The sequence below is a fragment of the Pithys albifrons genome, chromosome 17 (genome assembly GCF_047495875.1).
Source record: "Pithys albifrons albifrons isolate INPA30051 chromosome 17, PitAlb_v1, whole genome shotgun sequence".
Classification (NCBI taxonomy): domain Eukaryota; kingdom Metazoa; phylum Chordata; class Aves; order Passeriformes; family Thamnophilidae; genus Pithys; species Pithys albifrons.
Window position 1 is genome coordinate 8,723,889 of NC_092474.1, and position 16,653 is coordinate 8,740,541.

The 16,653-nt window shown below is 47.3% G+C and overlaps 1 protein-coding gene across 3 annotated transcripts in view; it reads right to left on the reverse strand.

Moving 5' to 3' along the window:
* The window catches only part of TTC28 (tetratricopeptide repeat domain 28), a 110,934-nt gene that overhangs the window by 41,223 nt on the left and 53,058 nt on the right, over nt 1-16,653 (reverse strand). For all 3 annotated transcript variants that reach the window (XM_071572380.1, XM_071572379.1, XM_071572382.1), the window contains 3 exons: nt 8,296-8,443; nt 6,424-6,696; nt 5,281-5,411 (listed from right to left, as the gene is read on the reverse strand). In XM_071572380.1, coding sequence (XP_071428481.1) covers nt 5,281-5,411; nt 6,424-6,696; nt 8,296-8,443 — 552 coding nt within the window. The remainder of the gene's footprint in view (nt 1-5,280; nt 5,412-6,423; nt 6,697-8,295; nt 8,444-16,653) is intronic.

Sequence of the window (16,653 nt, forward strand, 5' to 3'; positions counted from 1 at the left end):
TTATTTTGAAGCAGTGGCTTCATTACAGAAGAGGAAAAGGGCCAGAAAAAAGCAGAAAGCAGCAAGTGCCTTCTCTGCTGGTTTTCTGCAGAGCTCTGACACTGCAGCAAACATCACTTTCCTCCTTTTGCCTCCGCAGCCTGTCTCTGACATCTTAGTCAATGTTTTCATGCATGACAAACTGCCTTAGCCTGAAGACTCTTTCCAGTTCTCATTTGTGAGGTATTTATATCCTGTCCTCATTTTCCAGATTGTTTGCAAATATAGCAAAGTAACTGCGGTCATAAGATTTTCCCATTTTTCCTTTCTGAAAACTGTGGCAGCCCCAGGGCCAGGCCACCTCTTCATACAGCCAAGAGCCACACAGTCCCCTGGGCAGGGCCACTGTCGTGGGTTCCCTGGAGCCACAGCTTGGGAATGGGCAGGATTCCCACGCTCCACCCAACACTGATGACAAGGAGCACGACTGAGGACACAAGTGGCCAGCTGAGGATCACTTCAGGATTTACAGTGAGAAAGAGATGAAGTTTACCCTATGAGAAACTCTATTTTAAAACACCTGAAAGCCACTTGGATGCAATGGAAAAGGCCAACTGCTACACATGTGAACCCATACAAAGCTGAATTCTGCAGAGAACAGGACAGTGCCCAACCAGCCTGTGCCTCCCAGCACACAAGAGAAGTCACAGGCCTTTTACTCGGCTTCAGTGAGCTGGTGTACCCTGAAGTCTTCCAAGATGGCCTGAGCCATGCCAAGCCAAGAGAACGCACAGCATGAGGTAATGCCATGTCACTGAAGCCAGGCGGCTCAGGTATGGCTGCAGGGACTGAATCAGTGACAATGAACAGCCTTTCCCTCAGCTCCTACACCAGCCTGAACAGGTATGGGACAGGGAGGCTCCCCACCCTCTCTAGAAGCAAAGGACAAGGGTTTCTGCTGTACTATCCTCAGAGCCCTGCTTTAGTGGGTTATGCTCTTTTCCTCATGTTCTCCTGGCCTTCACCACCACAGGACCCACAGGTTCTATTTTAGGAAGAACTCCTGAAGGACAGCTGTGCCACTTCCAACTCAGACTGTGTTCCAGTATTTTTCTTATCTAACTCAGCAGAACAGAAAAAAAACCACAACACATTCTGTTGCCTCAAACCATAATTCACACAAGTTCAGGGAAAAGGCTGAATATCCTTAGAGGTCTGCTATCAACTCAGATGTGGCTTGACAGACAAAGCAGGGCAGGAGGGACACCTGGAAAGCATTTCCCCTTCACTTCAGGAAGGGGCAGAAAACCTTGGCTTTACAGAATTTACAGATTTCTTTAGAAAGGAATGATCTATCTTTCCTTCTGCATCTCCTGCAAACAAGGTGAAATTTGATCTTTGACTTGCACAGCAAGGAGCTGTAGTTTACCAAATGTAGGAGATTTATGCCGAGTTTCATTGCTTTGAAGAGGACTGGGAAAAACTGCCAGAACTACAAACCTAAATAACCACCAGTGGCTGAGCTGCTTACAAAGTATGTTCAGACAGTTGCAGAATGTGCAAATTCCCAACTGAATCCACGCAGGGATTATGTCTGCCCCAGTAACCATGTTCTCGAATGCTTCTCCTCCAGAGATGTACAGTGACTGGTGGTCTCTGTCAGCTCCATGGAAATGCCCTCTGCAGCAGGAAGCAGAGGACCCAGACAGCTTCTGGAGTCTCCTGGGCTGTGAGCCCATGGTTTCTCTTTACAACAGGAATTTCTGCATTCTGATGTTTCTCCTGCCACACAAGAACCTTCACAGATATGCCACAGTAAGGTGACATGGCAGATTCACCAAAGTCTGCTTAATAAACACCTTTCCTCTATGCCACTTAACCACCCAGTTCTAATTATTATCTACATCATGCTTTCTCCTGAAAATCATCAGCATTTCTGAACAAAATCTGCTGAAGCTGCAAACATTAACTCTGCCTCACATCTGCAATCATTTTAAAAAGCATCGTGAGACAGTGAAACCTGGCTCATATCAGTTACTGAGCATACCTGGTGGCTGCACAGAATTCTGAGAGCCATGTGTGCTCACGGAGATGTCCAGGGGCAGCAGTCCCAGACATAAAGAGTGAGGAACAGGAGGGCACTGAGCCTCAGCAAGTCTGCACCTATTCCTCCCACAAACAGCTGCTTCTAGAGAAAGATGTGGGGAAATCCCTTTAAAGGTGGGTCAGGAATGATTGCTGCAAGCTGCTGGGCATCTCAAGTCAACCCAGGGGCAAGATGGCACTGACACAGTCTGTCAGTCTGTCCTCCACTCTCTGCCCTTCCCTCAGCCACAATCCTGAGAGAAGAGGCAACCCCAGGGAAAGTTCAGGGGCACAGACAATACTCTTCCCCATCCAGCACCTTCAGCTCAGTCCTGCCTGGCAAAGAGAGATGCTGCACCCTAAGGAAAGGCCCAGTTCAGCTCCAAATGTGCCCACCAGCCAACAGGCAGGAGCTGCCAGCACCCAGTGGCTTTCTGGCAGTAGCATCCTTGCCAAAGGCTCTGTGCTGGCAGCACACTGTCACACAAGCATTCATTTCATGATGGTTGGTTTATGATCCTGCCGTGCTGCCCTGCTATTTCTGAACAGCAGGGCTGTAATCGAAGGCGTCTGAGGGCCCAGGAGAGGAGGGAGACATTACACTGTGGAGTCCCTGTGGTGTCCATGGCCTCTGCATGGCAGGATTCAAGCACAGTCTGTGTGAGGGTTTGGACACTGGACCCAAGAAGGGGCTCCACAGCTTTCCCTTTCCTGTCCAGTTTTGCTTGTCAGCCCTCAGAGCTCCAACACTCAAGCAGTACTTCTCTAAATTAAATGCTTTGGAAGGAATACAGGCCCTTTACCCAGGGGCCCCACCAGCCCAGGGGAGTTTTATTTCCACTTCTGCACGAATTGAGTGGGTCTTAGTTGGAGCCAGTGCCAACAGACATGCCCAAAGGTGAGTTCTCAGAGAATCAGCTGATCTGAATTTCTTGACCAGACACTGCACCTGGTCAAAAAATCCAATCCATCCCTTAACTGAGATGGCTGTTTCATGGTGCCCTTCACAGCATCTCCTAAGAACCAGTCTTCTCCCTCGTTGGCACAGACCAAACCCCCCCCAAGGTCTCTGTTGGAGACACTACAGGTATGTCAAAATTCCAGCTACACCTGCTCCATGCTCTCTCTGGACACAAGTATCACAGAACAGCCCAAACTTCTCCCCACACTGGCTGAAAGAGCAGATGGCATGCCTGGACACACGGCCTGTGCTCAGCATGATACGGTGCTTGTAACAGGAGCTGCCCAGACTCCTTATGTCAGGGAAGAGAAACGTTTAAAATCTTGAGTCCCTGTGAACAGCTCACAGGATTCCCTGCTTCAGTGACAGCCTCCTCCATCAGGCCTGCGCAGGGCAGGGCACACAACACTCCAGGCAGACCCTTCTCAGTTTATGAGTGACACAACCCAGCAGAGCCCCTGGTACAAACACCTGCAGCCTCAGAACCTGACAGTCCCTCCAAAGACAGCAGTAACCCATACAAGACAAAGGAGCACTTTTTACCTTCTCTGCCAATTTTCTGTACAGTCAGAGGTAAAACAATTACCTCATTAAAGTTGCACACCAAATTCCCTTCTGGTGGAATTCACATCAGCCATACTGCAACTTTATAACATTTGCATTATAAAAATGTCTGCAAAGGAGGCCAAGAAAAACAGCTCTTTGTTCAGAGGAAGCTCTGTGGTTAAGATGATGTCATCAGAAAGCGCCAAATTAATTTCCTGTGGTTACATCCTACAGGAAATCCAAGAAGCTCAGCTTTCCTGCTAAACCAAGTAGTCATTTGTTGTCAATAACTGTTAATTATGTGCCCAGATGTGTCATGAACTGAGAACTATCACAATTAGCCCTCATCCCCTGAACTCCCCCCTGATGGACCAGTGGGATCTGTTTAGATCAGTGGCCTGAAGTCAGAGAAACACTCCCACCTGGGGCTCTACTGCTCCTCCAGTCCCCGCAATGGGGATCTGCTGCTGCACAAACCCCATGGAAGAGCAGCAGTGGCACAGGATACACCGTTACCAGCACCAGGGACCTTGATCAAGAAACCTGTAAGAACAGTGAGGAGTAACAGCTTTTCTGCTCTGCACAACATAAACAAGGAAATCAGGAGTGATTCAGGAGGTTTTCCAGCTGGTAAAATAATCAAGAAAAGGTCTTAACAGCTCCCTCCCCCAGCTACAGTCCTTCCACAACCCACTGAAAGATGCATTTCTCCAAGGCTTACTTGATATTTAACTTACCAAATAGTATTTCAGTAAAGCACTCAACAAATTCAAGTGGATTTTTTCCATGACTTACCAGTGGGAAACTGATCTTCCTCAGTTTTTAGATCTCCCCCAATACTACTTGTGCGTACATGAATTCTCACCTGCCCTGCTCCCTCTAGCCCCTCCCTGCACCTGCCTTGTGCCCATCAAACCCTACTTTTCCCCACACTAGAGGGGAATCCCTGAAGGATGGGGTAAGTTTTGTACCTGTAACATGCACTAAAATATGGTTCTGTCCACACAGTGAACCTCTGACAGAAATCCCCTGGGACAGCCTGTGCTCAGCCCATGCAACCCACTCCCCTGCACTGGCAGGGAGCCCAACATGATGTTTCAGGAGCTGGATGGCAAATGGGCAAGGCAAGGCAGATCCAGTCCAGGCAACATCTACACTCTACACAAGGATTTGTTTTCAGGTTTGCACAGGTTCTTTTCCTTTTCACTGGTGTTTACACAAAGCTATTTTATGCAAACACTGGGGACATGGTTCTTGTCTGGGATAGGCACAACTTAGGATGCAGCCTAACAGAGTCTGGACAGGCAGTACTGAGGACAGCAAGGGCTCTGCTGCAGCAATGTGGGACTGACACAACCCAGCAGCAGCTTCTACCCCCTGTGCCCAGAGGCCCAGAGCCTCTGCATGATGGAAACACAGTTGGAAAGGGAGAGGGAGACGAAAGGACCTGCTAAGAGCACCATGGAGACTGGAGATGGGAAAAAAAAAAGGACAAACCAAACATCCTGACCCTTGCACACACACATTGTATCTACCAGTACAAAGACTTTCCTTAACAAAAGGAAAGTGAATATCTGGGAAGAAAAATAACTTCCAAGTTCTTGGAGCAAAACAGGGCAGACAAATAAATAAGGCTTTTTGAGATGTTTGTATCTGTCTGGAAAACACAGTGCTGACTCCCAGTTCAAGTTATTTGATAAGCCTCCTACCTCTCTGTCCTTGAGCTTCATGGCAAGCACCAGCTGATGTCTGTGGTTAGTAAGGGCCTCCCGGTAATTTCCTTTGGAGAAGAATGCAGAGCCCAGATTACCATAAGCTCGGCATTCTCCCGTCTGGTCACCTGTATCACATGCAAATAGAACACAGGTTAGCTAATACAGGGTCTGCTGGAAACACCCACTAAAACACTGGAACACACTGTACAAGTGATGATCTGGTACGACAAATAGCATCAGAACAGTTCTGCACAGCCAAACTTTCCTCTTTGCTGGCCTTCAGAAACTTCTACACTTGCCATTGATCGTATCTTTAGAATTGCTTTACTTTCTTTTTTGACCCAACACATGGCAATTTTCCATTCTTCCCTGTTTATTCCTTGCCTGACATTGCGAAGGTCAGTCAATGGCCCAGGAACAAGGACAGAGCATGCCAGCTTTCTCCAGAAAGCAATTCAGCAGCACAGCTCAGCTCAGCTGTACAAGGAACATCTACGATCATCTTCATGACAGCAGTCCCCACACTGCTCAGTGAGTGCTCCTGGCTTGAGCCTTTGGGCATTGCCCTTCACCCATGCACAGTCTGGCCTTTGTCTCACAACCGTCTGCTCTCCTACAACACCCTGAGAAGCTGAATGCTCTCACTGTTGTGCAGGATACACTGTACTCGAGAGGGATTTTTGAATTTGTTTGTTTTTTAAACACTCTTTGTTCATCACTGTCTCATTCTTGTTTTTTTTCCTTCCCTGGCTACTGCCCCAGAATCTCAGACCGAGTACCTTTGTCCATTGAGTTCTTGGAAAAACAGATGGCTTCATTTAAGACTCATGTAAGGTTCCGAGCACAAGTCTACCCAGAGAGTAAGAGCAGCTCCCACATACATGACACACCAAGTAATCAGAAGACCATATAAAAGCCTAGCACATTCATTGCTTGTCTGCCCCTTCATACAGGCAGGCAAACAGAGCTGCACAAACCTGCAGTATGCATCTCTCAGAAGTTTCAGATTCAATTCAGCAGCTTATGAAACCCCACAGAAACCTGAGCATTCCAGAGTGATGCTGATCATTAATCCAGCTCTTGCTTTGTTCCACCTGTCCCAACTCAGCACACAAGGAGTGAAAGGAGAATTCTTACCTAAACTCTTGGCTACGTCCAAGTCCTGCTGCATGTATCCAGTGCTTTTCTCTGTGTTCCCAAGGGACCAGTATGCACTGCTCAGTGCAGAGAACACTGAGCCCCGCAGCTTCAGGCTGCAAGTGCCAATCTTCAGGGCAGCCTCCAGCACCACCACAGAGGCCCCGTGGTGGCCCGCAGTCAGCAGCTCCTGGCCAATCACAGACACCACAACAAAGGGACTCTTGTCCAGTTTCATCTTCTGCAGTTGTTGGTAGGTGGGCTCCAGGGACTCTGAAGTATGAAACCAAAGGAAGTTACTCAACAAACCAAGTTATTTGCATCAGGAACCACCTTCACAACTCATCTTAGTTTTTTTGTAACCAAGTGATACATGAATTTAGGGCCAGACTGTCCAAATGCAACTAAAATTTATTAGGGGAGCTTGGGGCTCCAAGGTACCAAGATTTGGCACATCAAGACAGAATACCTGGCAAGCTGCTGTCAGCCTTACAGAAAGCACTTCAGGCAGGCAGCATAAGTATGTAGAGCAGTCTCATACCAAACTCTGAGGCCTGGCATAACAGAAGAGAGAATATAGAAAATACCTGCGGAATTTTATAGGACACTGAAAATGGGCCACCAGCAGTGTCTCAGACTGTTGCAGTTTCTGCTCCTTCAGCACAAACTTTCAGCTGAACATCTGTGCCTCTCCAGATACCCAAGCACAAAATGTATGCCAAGAGAGGTGACCAAAACCACAGAAAGAAGCTGCTCCCTCTGCTGCAGGAGACGGTGCTCCTTAGGAATGACAGCACTGGACCTGCACAACCTGCACCTGGTCTAACTGCAGCAGGGAGCACAGCTGATGTACAGCTGTGGGGCAATAGGTGAGAAAGCAGTCAGCCAACTTTGGGGATGCCCACACAGAATACCACATCACCTGCATTCTATGCACCAGCCTCAGTACCTTTGGGTAGTAAATGAAATTACCCTCACAAGGTAATTGCTATATAGGACAGAATCTTCCAGATGAATTGATTCTGGAGGATGGAGAAAAACACTGCAAAAAAAGGAAACACTGACAAGAATATTTTTTCACTTCAGTGCTTCTTTGCTTCTAAGCCCTGCAGCCCCCTACACCATCTGCTGAGGATGAGAATTGTCATGTTCCCTCCTGTGTAACAGCATTAGGACATTGCAACATGAAGCCTGCAAGAGAAACAGAGCGAAGAGGAGACGACCTCCTTCCTCTAGAGAGAAAAATCCTGGAAACGGGGACATTATGAAAGAGGCAAAACACTGTGCAGCTCATATGGCTTCAATGTCTCTGTGATTTCAAACACTGCCCAAACAGAAGGGAATTAGCACAGCAGCCTTTTTTCCTTCTGGAATGCTGTGTTTTGAGAGACATTAGTACCACAGAAGAGCTGCTGATGTGCTCTTCTGGGCTGACGCTGGCCTGGAGCATTGAGATGCCCTGTTCCCAGCAGTCAGGCACCAAAATGTTGTGGGAAGTTGTTTCAGTAACAGCACAGCCAGGGCCAGAGCAGCACACACCTCCGTCTGCACTGATACTGGAGAAAAGACAAAAGAGTCAGGACTCCATGGGAACTGCTGTACAGACCCAGTTCATCTTCAATGCTCCTCAAGAGGGCTATCACCATCTTGCTATCCCACTCAATCAGAAGGATAGTTTCTGTTCCTCCTGCAACTTTAGGCTCTGTTCTCAGCATTTTCCTGACTCAGCAGAGAAGCCGAATCTTGAAATCTTTCCCTTCAGGCCTCCCGGTTCTCCCATCCTCAGAAGTTCTCAGCCACCCAGGGACTGAAACTTGCACCTCTGGGTCCCTCAGCAGCAGGTGACTACCCTGAGGAACTCCCCGTGCTTACCTCGCATGGGAGACTTCATGGCGGCCTCGACCATGCCAACCAGCAGCTGGAGGCTCTTGGGGTCCTGTGCCAGCCCCGACGCGAATGCGGCCAGAGCATCTGCGTGGCGTCCCAGGTACTGCAGGGCCACGCCCTGCCGGAAGTATGCCTGCAGGAGAGAGGGACAGCAGTGCCATCACCAACCCAGCACAGAGAACACCACTGCCCTGACCTTGTGCCTGCAGGAGAGAGGGACAGCAGTGCCATCACCAACCCAGCACAGAGAACACCACTGCCCTGACCTTGTGCCTGCAGGAGAGAGGGACAGCAGTGCCATCACCAACCCAGCACAAGGACTCACAAACAACACAGCTGCCCTGACCTCGTGCTGCTGGGTGCTGGGCTACACCACCACACTCTGGCTCCTGGCTACAATCAAACCCACCCAATGCCACAGTCTGGTCTGTGACTGCCAACAGCATTGTACCCCCTCACCATGATCATGTTCTCAGCCTTTGCAAGGCCTCTGAGCTGTTCTGGAGACCACAGCTGGTAACTACTAGTAAGACAAAGCTTTCCCCCTGGACTTGGCCAAATATTCTTAACAACTTATGACCAGATGCTCATTCTTGGATCCCCAACACTGCCACGCTTGCTGGGTGCACTTTAAATACAACACATACACCTTTATACAGATCCACATGCGCTCCTTAGACTGAGGGAAGACACTCATAATTCTGAACCTGTTTATATATTTCTTTCTTTCCCAGGAAACTCCTTAGGTGAATGCACAATACCTTTAAAGTAATGTGTATCTCCTGTCACCATGTATTTCCATTTCTACATCAGCAACAACATCAACACACAGCTGCAAAGCACTCCCAAACAGAGCTCCCACACCTCCCTACATCTCGATACCAGGATCCTACACACAAGCCACTGACTTCAGACACAGGCTCGGCTGCACACAGAGCAAAGGCAAAGCCCTGGCCCCCCAGGGGTACCCAGAACTGCCTGGGAACTACTGGGAAAGACAGTACAAAAACCACAATCTAGTATCTGCTCAAAGTACTCAGTTATTTGTAGGACACGCATCTGGTCACGGTGTTATACAAAGGTCTTGAATCTTCAAGCACCTTGGATGCCCATTATTCAGGTTTTTAGCTTCATGCCCAGCTAATACCTTTCTGATGTAAATATTGCTGCACTTTGGGTTCATTCAAGCCTATTTGAACAGCACAAATAAAGAAGATAAAACATTTGCATTTCTTTAAAAGTGATTTAAGAACCAATACTGCTCCTTGAGACTGACTCCCAGTATTGATCTCATGGCTAAGACTCCCCCCCCACTCTCTCTCCATCCGTAACAGCACAGAGCCCTGCACTCAAGATACATTAGGTATATATCTCTGTGAGTCTTTCTACTTAAACAGGACAAATCTCCAATTAATTTCCAAACTGGTATTTCATTAAAGTGTTCAGGCACTTTTGGAATCCAATCCAGAAGGCAGGGACTAAGGAAAATCAGAAATGATGTGAGAAATTTAGAGACATGAATATTTAATCTCTTTTCCATTAGTAAGTCCTGATTGTAGAACCCCTTTTAATGAATTTGATGAAAGCAAAATTCTTTTTATTAACCTTTAGTATAAGCGTGCTCTTACTGAACCAAACAAGCCACTGTACTAGAAACCCAATTCAATGTTAATTAGATTACAAGCATGAAGCTTTAAATCAAAGAGAATAGAAAGAACTAGCAATTTGCAGCGGCCCCAGGCATGAGTCCTCCCAGCAGTGAACGACCTGGCACCCAAATCATGCCGTACACTTTTAAGCCCTGTTGGGTTTTTTTTGCAAAATTATCATTTAATTACTTTCTTTACTGCCTGCTGACAGAGGGAGTGGGACACAGCCCGCCTGTGCCGGGGACTGGCCCAGGACAGCCGTGCCCGTTGCTTCGGGGCTCTGGGAGGAGGGCACGGCCACACCGGGGCCAGCACCGAGCTCAGTGCTGGGTGGGTGTCCCCAGCACCCTGTGCCTCACTGCCACATCCCCAGCGCTGAGCAAGGAGTGACCCCATCCCCTGAGCCCTGCACAGGCTCCAGGGGACAGGAGGGGACAAGACAGAGCAAACTCACAAACAAGTGGTTCAGTTCTGCACATTTGGAGTGTCCTTTATGGAAAGGGCTTTATCTGCACCCCACATGTATTCCTGGAAGTCCCCCCGGAAACCACTTAATTTTAATACAAACACAATATTCAAAGCCCCAAAGAAAAAGCTATTAATCATAACTGAAAGGAAGATTTTGGCCTATTTTTCTCTTGCAAAACCCTCTTCATTCTTCCCTTTCTCCTCCAGTTTCCAGTGTACACAAAAGGCTCTCCACACACTGTATTCCCCATGGATCTTTAACAAAATAAATAAAACCCATTCACATCACCTATTTCCTCCCCAAGAGGCATTCACGAGTTAAGTTTAGCATTGGAATAAAGACACTGTATCAAGGGAAAAAATCTGCCAAGAGGAAATGGTGAGAATCACCCTTGGAAGAGGAGAGGAAAAGGGAAGGCAGGGAGCCAGCAGCTGCAGCTGAAGGAGAGAGCCAAGGAGCAGCTCCTGCTCCCAACACAGACAGAGTCTTCCCATGCTGAATGAGCTTTAAATCTTAAATCACATTATATGAAGATACTACAGTGCCCACTTTACAGTAACAGTTACATCAATTTTCCAGTGATCCCAAGTAAGAAAATATGATCAATTCCTTCTAAGAAGATTAAAGCAAGGAGAGGATAATGTTTTGCTAAAGACAAGACAGAACAGCAGGTGTTTCTAACCCTGGCTCTGCATCGTCAGTATAATACAAACAGCTGGATCCATCTCTTTCATTTTTTCAGTCTCTGCATCACACTTGCCAGGAACAAAGGACTATGCAAGAAGAAAGCCTCAGTCTCAGCTGAAATTTGGCATTAGATGCCTCTCCCTCAATGGGAAATGTTTCCTCCTATCCTTGCCTTAGCAGGCCAGACCCAGCTCTGCTGTTCCCATCTGCCGAGCTGCAGCATTGCCAGGAGCTCCCAGCACCTGCACCCGGGTGTCCTTCCAGCCCAAGCTCTGCACACCCACCCACTGCCCTCAGAAGGACAAAGGGGAGCCGGGATGCAGCTCTGCCAGCAGGAGCTTTTGGGGAAGGGAAGAGGACTGAAGGGTACGAGGCACATCTACCAACCAGCTGACCTCACTGAGTCCCTAACACTGCACCGGAGAGGATGTCAGTGAGCACTCCTGCACACCTATGGCAATCAGAGCCCATGTGTGCCCACACAGCCAGGTGGGCTCAGCAAGGTGGGCTCAACTGGCAGCACAACCAGCCGTGCCTCTGCCACACCACCCGTTCCAGGCAGCCAAGGGAAGGAGGCAGGACAGGGGTAATTAGCGCTTTTTATCTGAAGTATCTTTGACAGCACTCTTGATATTCTGGAAGCAAAAGTAAGTAATTCTAATTAATGAACTGGCAAAATGTATGTGGCACGTGAGACTTCCAAGCCATGCAGGACACTGCCCCTGCAACAGAGGCTGCTCACACTGCCAGCCCCAGGACAGATTTCAGTGAGGTGAAGCGACATTGCTGCCAGCACAGAACCCATCCAAAGAGTAACAACTCTTCCCATCTTTTTCAGGTTCTGCCACCCATTTTTGCAGACTTGCCTTTTTTAGCCCCTGCTTTTCAGAGCATTCCATGTTCTCACGGCTGGAATACAGTTTTTTAGTGCTTTTCTCTACCCTCATCTTAATTTTACAAAGCTTGTATAACAAGAGAAGAGCAGAGAGGTGACCCTGCCCCTCAACCAGTGGCCAGACCACAACAGGGTCAGCATCTGCCATCCAGGCACAGCCCCTCTCTGCAATTCCACACACAAGCCTTATTTGTTCTGCTCAATTTACTGACCTGTGTTATTTCTGCATACACGAGTATTTTCCATCTGTGTTCATTATAGCCCATTTAATGCAAAAGGAGAACTTCTATCTGTCCTACGAGGAGCTGCCACTGGACTGACAGTTGCAGTGTCCAGGCAACACAAATACAAATTACTTATTAGTTTTTTGATCCTCATCATCTGAGATCTCACCTAGATAATTGTCTACACCCTGAATATTAGATTTTCCCATGCAATCCAAAACAGGATTAGAATGCAAATGCCATCACTGAATAGCCAAGATCAAGAAGGGTACTGAAATTTTTATTAATTCTTCTAATATCAATATTCAAGAACTGCTTAAGGCTCATAATTAATACAAAACATGCAAGGAAGATAAAAATACAGTACAAAGAAAGAACATGTAAAAATACAAATGGGACCTCTAAGTTCCCCAAAATTTTCTAAATAAAACCAAGGTGAGTAAAGGAAAACAAGACAACTCAATCCTTTTCTTATTGGAATATAATTTAATTTTCTGGACCCAGGATCTAGGTAAATACTCCTGCTGTACTGACATCTGTGGCAGTCTCTGGTATTCAGGCTCATACATTGGATTCATACTATTTTTCCCAGCAGAATCCATGGCAATAAAGCATCTTATCTTTATCATGACTCTCACACAATGCTCGCAAGAGCGGGAGGGAAGCAGCAGCCACGGGAGTTCAGTCTTGTCTTACCACAGGCACTTGTCAGTCTGAAGCATGAGCTCATGTTTCTAGAATATGATTTAGTACCAGACTACCAGCATTTTGCTAATAGTAGCTCATACTACAGTCTTTACTGGGCAGAATGGTATATTTCATAAGTATTTTAAACTGGCAAGGACATGGGGGCCGTTCTGAGAGTGCACAGTCACCAACACCTTGGGACAGCCCAGCAGAGATCTGGGAGCCCCACCTCTCCCTGAAGCAGAGGACTCTTTCCAGGGTCACAGGTGCAGCAGACAACACATGCATGGCCGATCCTCTCCGCACGCTCCAGCCACGGTTCTGCCCACAAGGGCCATGGCAACAGAGACTGTGCTGGCTTTGGGATGTCCCCCTGCATCTCACCCTGCACACCCTCCTTTCTGCAGGGGATGTGTTGCGATCACGGACCAACCTGTCCTGCCCTCCTGCCAGGGTTCCCCTGGTCCCCCTGCCACCAACCCTCACAGCTCAGGCCGATGGACAAGGCGGAGTGCTGGGCAACGTTAACTGGGTAAGAGAGGAACAAAACTGGAACAGCATCAGAAAAAATTGGAGCAGAAAATTACTGTCAAATGAACATGGAAAACTTGAAAAAACCTCCTTGGTCTTATACGAAAGCTCACGCTGTACACAGGAGAGGAAATTCAAACCCCCTTCATACTGCTGACATCTTCAGACCCTGGACAGCCGGCCACTGGGGCAGGAAAAGCAAACACGCACATAAACCTCTGCCATAACAGTCCCCTGGTTTGCCAGATCAGGAGACGACACCAGAAGCAGCAGGAATACTCTATCATGCATTTAATCGTGCTGTTTTGAGCCTGCAGAACACCTCTCTGGCAGCCAGACCGACTGTCCCCTGTGGCCGACCAGTGCCATGTGAGGGACCAACAGAAGCAAGGAAATGTGGGAACAGCTGCCACAGCCTCTCAGGGCCAAGCACCCGGTTGAGTATGTCCTCTCCCCTTGTAACTGCTTTATAGCCAAATTTGAGAGAAAAATACGGACAAATCTCTGCTGTGGGATTTCAGGAATGTGAGGAGAGGGAAGAATGTGATTTAATTCAGAACACATGCAGCACATGCATAAATACTTCTGCTGGCCACACGAGCTGAACTCCCACTTTCTCAAAGTTAAGGCTGCACTCCAGGCAATACTTTTCCTTCACAGTCCTATATCTGGCTGGCACCTGAACCTCCACTGTCAGCCTGCCCTGGAGAATCAGCACAACAGATTTGTTGTCTCTGCAGCCTTGTTTCTTTATCATCTCCCTGTTTCCAAGTTGCCTCTTACAGGCAGAGAAAGATGGAAATTACTACCTGAAAATGGAAACTTCCCCTAAGCCCCATTAAGCCTATAGAGAAAAACAGGAGGGATGTGTGTTTGTGTAAAGTATATTGCCTTATTTTATTCAAAGAGCATTTAATCATTCTTACTAATTGTTCTTCCACTACCTGCCAGTGGGATTCGGTTCACAGATCACTTGCCCACCTGCAATAAATGGAACTGAATCAGTAAATAGAGAGTCAAACCGTTGCTTACTTAGTTGAATTTAACAGTTCAGCTTTTCACAGGGCTTACCCTTGTTCCATTGTCACTCACTTCACGCTCACTCTAGAAACAGTAGCTACATCCTGGATCTCTTCTTCAGAGGACATCCCTCTCCTTCCCTATCAGCAGGTGCCAGCAGATAATCTTTCTGTTTTTATCAGCTACACCTCTTAAGCCTTATTTAATAGCTAGAACCAGTCAGGAGAAGAGGAAAGTGCTGTAGAGGAGCAACAACCAACCTGCCAGTGCCCAAGCACAGCACAAGGAAAGCAGATCCAGCCTCTCGTGTCTAAGGCCAACAGGCACAGCAGTGCAGCACCTGCTACGGTTCCTCTGCAAGTCAGTGGGGACAGTTTGGCACAATTTCTGGCTAACCAACTTCTTTCAGAAATTGCAGAAGAAAAGATAAGCCACCATTCATTTTGCTCAGAAGTAACACCAATCTTTGTAAGATATTATTAGAGATTTAATAGATACAGAATTATTCAAAACTTAAACTATTCAATTATTCAGTTATTCAAAACAGCTAGTTGCAGGTGGCTTCTCAGGAAAGCTCAGGACAGAGGTAGGACTGGTTTGACCACCATATTACCTGGTGCATTGTTTAGTTTCAGAACTGTACCATCATTTAAATTGTAAATTTATTTTCTCCAAATCCAGGTGCTCTTCCCCTGCCCCAAAGACTGGAAGCACAGCCAGCACAAATCCACTGCACACACAGCTCCTGCATTTTGGCTCACTATCTTCCAGCCAGCACTGCCTGCCAAGGACAGACCTGATGATGGGGGAAAAGGGAAAAATCAAATTTGCAGAAGTACTAAACATATACATCTCTTCGGCCAAAGTGAACATGGGAAAAATTCTTCAGCAAGGGCGTCCGATTTAGCAAGTTTTGCCAGATCATTACTCTTGTAATGCAAAGGGGAGAAACATCACCACCATGTTTCCTTACAATGACTCGCCTCCTTTATCACAGACCTCTGAAGCACCAAGTAATTTAGTAGTTGCTATGGAAACTGCTAGTTTTATTGAACAGCCACAAAAGGGTCAAGAGGTACCATCAAACTGGCCAACTGTAAATTATTTCCCTGCTAAACATCTGCTTTATTTTAGTTGCCCTACCACTTCTTTGTTTTGTTTTTAGAACAGTATTTGGATGGACTCCAGAACAGGTGTCATTCTTTAGTGGGGCTACAACAGCCAAGTCCAAAAATAGCACTTTTCATGCTCTAATACACTGTAAAATCCTTCATACAGAGGAACCATACTGAGGGAAGAATACCTAAGGACTGGGGACTCTTCCTCCTCGCACACATCAGCACTGATCTGAGACAGCAGAAACCAGCACAGAGCTGCTTTTCACGGTGATTCCCAGGGGGTTCACACTGCTGCTTGCACCAGCCACAAGATGAACACCAGATTTATCCACTTATGCCTTCAGAGAAGAGATGAAAAAGCCGTGGAAGAGCACTCAGCTCTTCTCACAGAGCACTCCGCCCTTCTCAACTTTGCAACCCCAAACCAGGACAATCTCCCTCGCCAGCAAGGGCCTGTGCTCCAGGAACACAGAAAACATGGCACTGCCTGCACCAGATTAACAACAAACAGTGTAATCTACCTTCCTTTGTTCATCACACAGAAAATGGCACCTGAAATTACAAATGCTACTTAGCAGCTTCCATTCCCACAGGTCAGGAGAAAAGCAGGAGTACTGGCTGCATTTCCAACTTTGTTATTGAAATTCACCACATTTGTTTCACTCCCACAAAAGTACCAAATTCATTATTAACCCCATTTATTGCATGTGTGTCTACTGTAAACCCCAAAGCACCAGCACAAACCAGAGTGTGGGGCAAGGTTTCCTCTGTGCTGGGTGTGAGCAGCTCCCCCATGCTCGGGCACTCTGCATCTCTTCACAGACAGAAAGCTGCCCTGGGCAGCTTCACCTGGAAATCTTTACTCCAACTTCTGCCTTTAAGTTGCAACTGTACTTAATTCAAGTAACTGGAATGGGCAGGAGAGAACATTTTATTACAGTACATACCTGAGGAGTTTAAGAGGCTGCACTCTTTCTAATGACAACCATGCCTGAGATGTTTGCCCAGAGCAAACCAGTAAAGGGCAGGCTCTGCTTCCTTGCCATGCATTCCCTCTGTTCTT